This window comes from Fukomys damarensis, unplaced genomic scaffold (genome assembly GCF_012274545.1).
Source record: "Fukomys damarensis isolate Sample0158 unplaced genomic scaffold, DMR_v1.0_HiC HiC_scaffold_34, whole genome shotgun sequence".
Lineage (NCBI taxonomy): Eukaryota > Metazoa > Chordata > Mammalia > Rodentia > Bathyergidae > Fukomys > Fukomys damarensis.
The window spans coordinates 4,040,246-4,051,375 of record NW_022900946.1 but is presented as its reverse complement, the minus strand read 5'-3'; the positions used below and the strand labels follow the sequence as shown (position 1 = coordinate 4,051,375).

Genomic DNA, 11,130 nt, shown 5'->3' with positions numbered 1-11,130 from the left:
CAGTGTTTGTAATTTTTTTTTTCTGAGAATCAAAGCAGTCTCTAGTACTGAGATCTAGAAAAAAATAAGATTTTCCTATGGATCTTCATAGAGGCAATGTTATGATATAAAAGATAAGCTACTTAGAACTGTGATTATTCTGTTTTTTTTGGTACCAGGGATTGAACTTGGGATCCTGCACTTGTGAGGCCAGTGGTGGCACCACTGAGTAAATTCCCAGCCCAAAACGTGTTTTTGCTAGGTACAGTGATTATGTGTCCATAGGCCTGGCTACTTGGGAGGCTGAGACTGGAGGATTGCATGTAGGAATCCAGTCTGAACAGTCTTTTTTGTTTGTTTTTCGGTACCGGGAATTGAGCTTGGGAATTTGTGCTCACCAGGCAGGTGCAGTGCCACTGAGCTAAATCCCTGGCTGTGATTATTCATTTTAACTTTCATGTTTCAGCTTGAAAAGAGAGAAAATGCAGGGAGACAGTAACCTTGGTCTAAAATGGTAAAATCTTCTATTTAGTTAAAATAGAGACAGATTCATTAAAGCATGCCCAACAGCCTATTTACAATCAGGAATTCAAGTAGGGGAACCTAACCTTAGCTTGATCCCAGACATATGAGAGACTGTTCCACTGGAGGGAGATAAGGCCTTCAACCTTTCTTCTCATTGGGGAAGTGTGAGAAACAGTGGTACCAAATATGATTTCATATTTGTAATTTAGAGAAACTGTCCAGGAAGTGAAGGTGATTTTGTTTTGATTTTTGGTACTGGGATCAAACTTGGGACCTTATGCTTGTGAGACAAGCAGTGGAACCACTGAGCTAAATCCCTGGCTCAAGGTGATTTCTTTTTGATTGACTTTGTGCAACCAACATGAATGTAATGGGCATTACTTTTTGCCTCAACATGTCCTTGATCACGCTGTAATGTCCTTAGATATAGGCATCATGCTCCTTTAAAAATTTTTCATATACCCCACTACAGCTAGATGATCTTACATGTAACAGTGCTTATTAAATATTTACGAATACATCATCTACTTTCCTGAATCATGCTTCCATGTAATTATCAATCCTGTGTACATATTACTAAGTGGTGATTTATATTAGTGTGTATCTTCTCTAGAATTGGAATTCCAGAACATCTACACAATATAAGCACAAGCCCACTGGCATCAAACACATCTTACTGTGCTAGGCACAATCACCAACATGAAACTGCACGTACCATTAGAAGTCTATAGTTCAGACAACACAGAGGAAATCAAGTATGTTGATGTGAACAATCAGAACATTTCCAATAAATGTAAATCAGAAACATTCATCAATGTTTACCTGAGTCACCTGCCTTCCAACAGGCCACACCTTATTCTGGCACCATAAACTGGATTTCTTTCAATAGTGCCTACCTTCCTTGGTATACTGCTCAACAGCTTTCAAAAGATTCAGACATACTTGAAGGAAAATACTATCCCTAGGTGTCTTCAAATAAGACAGCATTTGACAAAGGAAGGGACAGTTACAAACAGAAGAATAATCTACATATAGTCCTGACTCTGATTACTTTTCCTCTAAACTTGTGACTTTTCCCTCCCCAAAGCAAAGCCACCCTAGGTTAGCTGTGTATTGAGGGTATAAATGCCACTCGCTTCATCTTGAAGCCTGGCTTTGAAAGATCACATCCCTGGGTTTCACCTGTAACATACATGAATTAACTATCCCCCCGCCATCTAAACCATTCTACTCATATTTACTGTGATGGTGCTGGGAGGTTATCAAAGAGATTTGCAGACAAACATATATGGGGAACAAACAAAAATGGTATTCTGGATGGGAAGTTTCTATAAATATTTCCACTTTCACTTAGTGAGCTGTAGAGTTGTATAATTAATCAGGGCTGTACAGTTAGGTTTATGACCCTATGAAAAAAGGAAATGAAGCCTCAGATAGACTGGTATATCCAACAGCTTGCCCTGAAAAGTGTTGGTTTGGACTGAGGTGACTCTGATATAAATCAGGCCTGAGTCCACTAAACCTTTCAGGTCTGTATCTCACTTTTCCCTTATTCCCTTACAATTTCAGAAATCCTATTATATAGTATTATACTGAAATGTGGGCTGGGAGGTATAAAATACGCCAATGTGCCACTAATATTTTAAATTTAGAGCCAGAGAAGTTAGAGGGTAGAATGTGTCTGAAATCCTACTTTATTTTAATGAGACACACCATAATCACGCATCCTATTTGATATGCAGATAGTATGGTAGTTCAGAAGAGCCAGATGAGAGCACACGAAATTAAGAGGTAAATGTAGGCTTTATGAGACACAGCAAGAGGAACACTCTGGGATTATTTGGGGGCTGGAGAAGCAGTGGCCACAGGGCTGCAAGTCTTTAAGTACAGAAGGTGATGATAAGGGTGAGGCATTAGTAACATGACTTCAGTGACAACAGAGAATCTACCCTATTTGGATCAACTTCTTGACAAAAAAGGACATTGTATCAGGTTTCTTAAGGAGGCTATAAAATTTCACTCTACTTTTGTGAGTATCTTCAAAATCTGAGGTCAATCTGATATGCTGTGATCAGATTCCTGAAAGTTCTACCCAAATGTGAAAATCTGTTATCAAGCTGCACCCAGAACAACAAAAACAAAAAAATCCTTTTGGTATTTATCTCCTTGAAAACACTTCTCACCCACACAAAAGGATCTCAAATGTTCCTGAATTTAGGAATCCAATAGCAGTGACCTCAACATACTGAAAAGAAGTTCATTCTGAACTCAGACAATGCATCTTCCCCACTCTAATAGAGATGGAGAGAAACAAGAGAGAGAGAGAGAGAAAGAGAGAGAGAGAGAGAGAGAGAGAGAGAGAGAGAGATGTGGGGGAGGAAGGGGACCAAGTTAGAGGCAGAGGTGAGAACAGAATAACTTTTGGATTAAGAAAAGACTGCTTCTGTGAGTGAGGTTGGGCTAAGATGGCTAAAGGGGCTCATCATCAAAATGTTTTCCTGAAGTCATCGGCTTTCCCCTTCAGTGGGTTCTCTGGGGGATACATAGAGAGAGGGTGTGGCAGAAGTTTTTCTCTAACATGAATTTCCCTGTGTTTGGTGAGAACAGAACTCTTACTGAAACGTTTCCCACAATGGGCACATCCATAGGGCTTCTCTCCAGTGTGGATCCTCCGGTGTTCTCGAAATCTTGTGCAGTTATTGAAACTTTTCTCACAGTCCATACATTTGTAGGGATTCTCTCCAGTGTGGACTCTGCGGTGAGCACTGAAATGAGAACTGTTGGTAAAGCTTTTCCCGCACTCTCCACACTGATACGGCTTCTCGCCAGTATGGGTTCTCTGATGGATAATAAGACTAGAGCTTTGACTGAAGCATTTTCCACACTCCCCACATCTGTAGGGCTTCTCTCCTGTGTGGATTCTCTGGTGGGCTCCAAAATTGGAGGAATCATTAAAGCTTTTCCCACAGTCAAGACATTTGAAAGGCTTTTCCCCTGTGTGGATTCTTTGGTGTCTGATTAGGCTCCTGCTTCTACCAAAGCACTTCCCGCAGACACTACACTTATAAGGGTTCTCCTTCTGATGGGTCATCCGGCACATAAGACGAGCACTCCTTCCAAAGCTCTCTCCATATTTGAGAAGTCTGTAGGGTTTCCTCCCCATGAAGGGCTTCTGATGCATCACAGCGTTTCCTAGATCTCTAGGCTGGGCCATCAGCTTCCCCTGTCTAATGCTTTGAAGGTTTTCCCACTGTCTTCCTGAGATGCATTCCCTTTTGTGATATCTGCTGGAATCAGTATTCTGGGAAACAACTCTTTTGGATTTTTCTATTAATGCTCTATGTGGTTCTGTGTCCTTATATATTACCTGTGTTGGATCCTCCTTAATGCTACTTCCAATTTCAAAATCTGAAAAAAAAATACAAATTTAACACCACTTCTGTATTAACATAAACAACCAGACCTACAATCTTTATTTTTTGTTACTGGGGATCAAACTCAGGACCTGGGGCTTGCAAGGTAGGTGGTGAAATCACTGAGCTAAATCCTCAGCCCCAGACCCACAATCTTTAGCATATTATGAACCCTCTACACTTCATGGGCCTTGGGTCTTATGACTCTTTTCTGTGATGTCTTATTTTCCTTCAGTTACATAAGCAGGCCATTGACATCCACTACACAGTAGATTTTGAAGTATGTTTCTGAATGGAATTCTTCTGTACCCTTATCTTGATTAACAAGGAAGCAACTTGACATATCTCCCAGAAGCTGCACTCTTAATTCAGGGGTTCCTAAGCCCTGTACCACAGATTAGTACCAATCTGTGGCCTTTTAGGACCTTGGCCATACAACAGGAGGTAAGCAACTGGTAAATGAGCAAAGCTTCATCTGTATTTATAGCTGCTTCCCATGGCTTACATCAATACCTCCTTTAAGATCAGCAGAGGCATTAGATTCTCATAGGAGCTTGAATCTTACTGTAAACTATATGTGGGAGGTGAGGGATTGAAGTTGTGTGCGCCCTTGTCCCAAACTTGCCCTCTACCCCCCAGGGAAAAATTTTCTTCCAAGAAACGAGTCCGTGGTGCCAAATAAGTTGGGCACCATTACTCTAATTCATACTATTTTCATTATTTCATACTATACCACACTTTACCAGTCTTTGCAGTAGATTCTAGTGACTAGGTCCAAACTCCTATATACTATTTTCATACTATACCACACTTTACCAGTCTTTGCAGTAGATTCTAGTGACTAGGTCCAAACTCCTTAAGAAATTTCTAAATTCATCAACAGAATGATATCCTATCCAAGACCACTTCTTTCTTCTCAGATGTCTTTGCCACCTTTTCTTTTTTTTTTGGCAGTCCCACAGACCACACAAACTCAAATCTTAATCTTCACAGTTCCCAAGGCTGGAATTGCTTTCTCTTTACTCTTTCACCTATATCCACATTCACCTATAAGGTACATCTTGGGTACAGTTTTTCTGTGAAGTTTTCTGGACAGAGAGCATAACATGATGAAAAGATACAGCTTTGGAATCACGTCTCTGATCTGATTTCATCTTGGTCCGTCATTAACTGTGTGACTTTTGTATTAAACTTTTTTATGGCACACTGAAAAGTACAGAGAAATAAAGGAAGTAGCATGAATGATGAACTGCTACGAATCTCTTACTTGCTTTTAACAATGATCTATTTATGGATAATCATGTTTCATCTCTATTTCCATATGTTCTGCTCCCTGTATCCAGACTTCTTAGTCACAAATCTTAGAAGACACACATGTCTTCTATAAGTATTTCACAAGCTGAATAACTCAAACCCAGTCCAGGTTTGATTCTCAAAACTTTGTTCTCAAGTGTGTGCTAGACTGCCTTGTTCCTACTTGCAATTCAACAATGTCTTTCTTCTACACATTCAAGTGAAACTGCTAATAATGCTAAAGGTCAGGTAGGGAAGCTGTGGCAAGGGCTGGAGAGAGAAGAATGTTCATCAATCACTTCTTTAATTTAAGCAGAAAGATCTACCAGTTGTATTTTTCACCTAGAGGAGTACTTCTGAAGCTTTGATCTGACATTGTCCAGGATTTGAAGGACGTCACAGCCTAGTAGATAACTAAGACCGAGCCTGATAATTTGATGACAGATCTGGAAGTTATTTTAAGAACAAGATTTACAAGGACTTCATCTCCAGAGCTATCAAAACCAAAGTTACATGGAAATTACCCTTTATACTGTAGTTTCTCTCGTAAATACTGCCAGGGCATATATATGAACACTCTTCTCTAATGTATTTAGACATTACTTTCTCTTGTCTGGGCACTGGTTCCCCAATCAATTCAGGCAATCCAGAGTTACTTGCTTTGAGAAATCAGCCCTGCACTGTCTCATATATTCTTATATAGCCCAGATCTGCAGAAAGATAGAACTTCCATCCTTCTGAATTTATTGGGAGATTCAGAACATATAAAGTGTCTTGTGCCACAAAACAGGCCATTTGTGGAGTTGAGAAAGAATTTCAACATGGAGATATGAAGAGCCAAGGACATTTAAGGTAGAGGGAACATCATGAAGTAAGGGTTAAATGTGAAGGCTTACATAGTGTGTAGGGAATAGTGGGTAGTTTTGTTTTGAATAAGCATAAACTGTGGAAAGAAAATATAAATACATAAGGTCAGAAGCAAAAGATGAGCTCAGATTAAGAATAGCTGTGGAACCTTAATAAAAGTGTGGATGAGGATATCTAGTTTGGAGACTTTTACAACAGTCTATGCAAGAAACAAAGCAACACTGAACTAAGGTCATGGCTATGGCAACTAAAGAAGAGGCAGACAGATGTGAGAGTCTACAACATGATACTCTACAGTGTATCATCTGACTAGATGTGAATGATCAATGAGGAGGTATTAAAATTGCCCCTAAAGATGTGAATCTGAGTAAGTTGTAGGACAACACAGGAAGAGCTGTGATATGAGATGAAAGATGGCAACATTAGTTTTAAATATTTTAAGTCTGAGCCACCAATGAAATCTGCCTATGAGGGCATCCAGCAGTCAGTGGGAAATGAACTGGCAGAGCTCAGAATCAGAAGATAGTCTTTTGCTTTGTCTCTGCCTCTTTTCTTCTTCATGTACATCACATAACTGTGAGACATGACACAGTGGACAAACTTCCTTCATCCCATTTTTTTTTCTCATGTGTAAGTCCAAACTCATTCACAGGGGATACAAAACACTGTCTGATCCATTCAGATAAAAACCAAGGCTGAGATCTCAAAGTTACCAGAATGTGAGTAGGAAAGTACCTTCTCCAAACGGAAGCACCTTGAGAACAGGACCTGTTTCATTCATTCTATATTCCCTATTCCTCAAACGGCACATGGCATTCACGTACCTGCTAAATGTGTTAATATGTATGAGCGAAGTGCCAGATCTATAGACTCTCCACTAAGTCACACTTTCTCTTCTTTTAGACTAAAAACCCCTGATGATCCTTACCATTTGGACTTTGCAGTAGACCTGGAGTTCCCTGGAATTCTTGCTCTTGTACAACTTCTTCCTCACTCATTCTCTCACTGCCAGAATCTTCTATTACTGCTTCCTGGGAGGTCTCAGGTTCCCAGCCTGAAGGTTCCTGGGGTTCTACCTCAACAGGTCCTCTTTCATGCCTTGAGGCTGACAGGACTTCTTCTGAGCTGTCGGCAGAAGGGGCTGATGCCCGAAAGTTAATTAGGGCATCCATCTCCTTGTAGAATGCACAAGGCTCTAGCACATGACCATTCTTAACTCTGCGGTAACTCTTCTGAAGGCTTTTGAACTTGGTTCGGCATTGCTCGGGTGTCCGGAGGAAGCCACACTCTCGAAGTTGTTCAGCCACAGCCCCATACAACTTGCTCTTCCTATGACAAGCTTGAAGTGCTTCATAAAATCGAGTCTCATGAAGGATATCAAGAAAAGTCTTGGTTTCTTCGTAGCCCCAGTGCACACCTGCCATTCAAGGATAAAGATCAAAGATACAAGCAAAGCAGGGTGGATCCTCTATGGTATACATTACAAAATGTAAGAGTAAAAATAATCCCATTCATAGTAGCATCAGGTAATATGATATATCTAGGAATAATCTTTGTAAGAAATGAGTTCTGCTTTATAAAATTGAAATACATAAATGAACTAGAGAAAATAAAACACTGTAATTTTGGATAGGATGATTCAAATTGTACTGCTATCAATTGTGGTTAGGAATAAAGGTCTAGAGCACCCAACAGGAACTGTCCCCCTGACCCAAGTTCCTATCACTTTGTTTTGCTTTTTTGTTATGTAGCTCAGGCTGGCCTTGAACTCACTGTGGAGCCCAGGCCTCGAACGTGTAATGATCCTCTTGCCTCAGCCTGACTTCTTATCACTTCTTTAACCAGTTTTCCTTGAGGATCAGAACCATGTCCAAATGTTCTACTTTAGTGAGACGATAGACTGAGCACAATTGATGTTCTCTACTAAGAACAAAACAGAACCTCTGAACATAATTTGTTAAAAATGTTTTTTAGAAAACCGTTTTCTATCTTCAGTCTTTACTGTATGGTCTCTTCTAATTGAGACCAGCCCAAGAGCTTCACCCTCACATTTATGAATTTGCCAATTGGTGTGTATCTATATGTGTGTAATCACCTTTTCAGCAGGATTACTTATCTTGAACTCTCAGATCGCCTAGCTTGATCTACCATTTCATTCTAAGAATTAATCATCTCTTAGTAAGCTGGAGCAGAAAAGACATTATTAATAACAGCAATATAAGGCAATATTGTATTTTGGCATTTCCAGAGTGCCTTCATCTCTATATCTCAAGAAGACATTATTAATAACAGCAATACTAGGCAATATTGTATTTTAGCATTTCCAGAGTGCCTTCATCTCTATATCTCACTAAATAGTAATAAAAGGCCACTGAGGTATTCCTTGTCACATATAATAAATGAGAAAGCTGATGCCCAAGGGAGTTAAGCATTTTTGCCACACAGTTAACAGGCAATTTAATTCTGTATGCTCATTCCTTAAATATTTAACATTAGCTTTCTTTTGCATGGTATATCTTTTTATATTTTCAATTTTATTTAATTTTGTACTGGCGATTGAACTCAATGCCTACTTATTATGCGAGTGCTGTACCACTGAGTTACATCCCCAAGCCTCTTCTCAATCTTAATGTCTCTGTGTTCTTAGTCCTGTAAACTTGTAAGTAGTAATACATTTGTTTTTTAATACCATGCTTTTTTCTATTTGAGTTATCTATTTTAGGTTCCTTTTTCTCCTTTTCTTTTGGTACCGGGGATTGAACTCGGGTCCTTGCGCTTGCAAGGCAGGCCATCGAACCGCTGAGCTAAATCGCTGGCCCTCCTTTTCTTTTTATATTAAATCAAAATTTATATTTTATTTTTTCACTTTTTTAACTTCATAGTTACATTCTTTTACTGTTACACTAGGTGGTGTAACAACAAATTTAATTTATACAATCCAACATAACTGATTGATTTACCCTAATTCTCAGATAATACTAGATCCTTAGAACCTTTTATCTTCTATCCACAAGGCTATAAATACTTAAAATCCATGCTATGCTGACAAAGAATCCTCCACGGTCACTCACTGCTGTTATTTAAGTTGCACTGGGGATAGCAACAAACACCTGAAGGTACCTCCAGTTACGGGGTCACATCACAGTAAAAGTGGCAAGGCATGTGTGACAGCACTCTCCAGGTTTGGTTAGTGCTCATCTACCCCTTTCCCCTTTCCATAAGAATAAAATTCTATTTTCATATTAGGAAAAATAGCACAATTCTTACCACTCAGATTTTGAAATAAGACAGGGGCACCATGAATTTCAGGCTTGTGGATAAATTCAATGCCCATTTCATCACCATCAGATTCTTCTGCAGCTTCTTCCTCCACCAAAGTGATCTGTTCTTTAGCACTAATACCAATTCTCTTTAGTCTGGGGAGAGATACAATCTCCTTTGGCTTATCAGTAGATGAAGCATGGGCTGCAGGGTTCAACAAAGCATCCATGTCCTCAAAGAAGGCACAGGGTTCTAGCATGTGGCCATTTCTTACTTTTCGATAACTCTTCTGAAGGCTTTTGAACTTGGTTCGGCACTGTTCTGGTGTGCGAAGGAAGCCACATTCCCGCAACCATTCAGCCACAGCACCATACACCTGGCTATTTCGGGGACAAGCCTGAAGTGTTTCATAGAAACGAGACTCCTTGAGAATTGCAAGAAAAGTCTTAGTTTCCTCGTAGCTCCAGTGCACACCTGCTATTTTCTCATCTTCTACACCCCACTGTTGCTGATCTCTCCATGTTTTTCCAGGATTCCTTGAGGGGATCTGAACAGCATGAACTGACTTCTCCTTGACATAGGTGCTTTGTAGGACATTTCTCTTATTTGAGGAATGTAGGCCTACAGTCCATGGTTCTTTTCTTTGTTCCAACCTGGCTATCTTGTTAGATGGAGACACTGTATTTCCTATAGCAAGAGAAACATATTTCACAGAAGGCACAGATGCCACTACTGCAACTTGTCTTCTGTTGTAACATGCCCTCTAGGACCATTTGCTCACAACAAAGCTTTCCTTAGCTATGATGATGCACACCATGACTTCTTCAGCACAATCATCTACTAATGCTATTATTTTACTTCTCATGTGTGCACCACTTTTTTTCTTACCTAGTTCTTAAAAGAATACATTTAAGGGTAAAAAACATTTTATTACCTCTGATTCTCTCTCAGTAGCTAATACTATGCAAGGTTCAGAATATTACTAATAGTATTTGTTACTTATAAATTGTGCTTGTTCCTCACCCAATGTCACTTCCTTGTCCACCTCAACATACACACACACACACACACACACACACACACACACACACACACACACACACACATACACACACACTGGAGTGATTACAGAAAAGAAGAATTCTGAACAAACTGTATTACAGTGGTACCAAAACAGAAACAGAGGAAGAGAATGGACAGGCCAGAAGTAAATCTATCCACATACTGTCAACTAACTTTTTTTGGTACCGGGGATTGAACTCAGGTCCTTGCGCTTGCAAGGCAGGCCACCGAACCGCTAAGCTAAATCCCTGGCCTGTCAACTAACTTTTGACAAGAATATACCATTGGGAAAAGCTTGCATATTCAGTGAACAGTGCTGGGAAAACTGAATATTCACATGCAAATGAGCGAAACTGGACCCTGTGTTATAATATTCACAAAAATTAACTCCAAATATATTAAAGACTGAAATATAAAACCAGAGAAAATAAAAATACTAGAAAAAGCACAGGGAAATAGTTCTTTGACACTGACTTTGGCAGTTTTTTTTGGATATAATACCAAAAGAATAGGCAACACAGCAAAAATAAACAAGTACAAATACATTAAATCAGTACATTTCTGCACAGTAAAGGAAACAACAAAGGGAAGAGACAACTCACAGATTGGGGGAAAACATTTGCAAGTCATACATCAGAGAAGGGATTAATAGTAAAGCACATCAGGAGTCATAATGTGTGGTAGAAATAAATACATAAATAAATCTGATTTAAGAATGGGCAGTGCTCAC

The 11,130-nt window shown here is 39.5% G+C and overlaps 1 protein-coding gene across 2 annotated transcripts in view; it reads right to left on the bottom strand.

The window, feature by feature from the left end:
- The window catches only part of Zkscan2 (zinc finger with KRAB and SCAN domains 2), a 44,001-nt gene that overhangs the window by 23,927 nt on the left and 8,944 nt on the right, over positions 1 to 11,130 (bottom strand). The window contains exons 5-7 of one of the 2 annotated variants that reach the window (XM_033758732.1): positions 9,345 to 10,025; positions 7,006 to 7,494; positions 3,872 to 3,912 (exon numbers count right to left, since the gene is read on the bottom strand). In XM_033758732.1, the coding sequence (XP_033614623.1) occupies positions 3,872 to 3,912; positions 7,006 to 7,494; positions 9,345 to 10,025 (1,211 nt within the window). Of the gene's footprint in view, positions 1 to 48; positions 3,913 to 7,005; positions 7,495 to 9,344; positions 10,026 to 11,130 lie in introns of those variants that run through there. The other variant, XM_010623482.2, reaches the window with a different exon arrangement.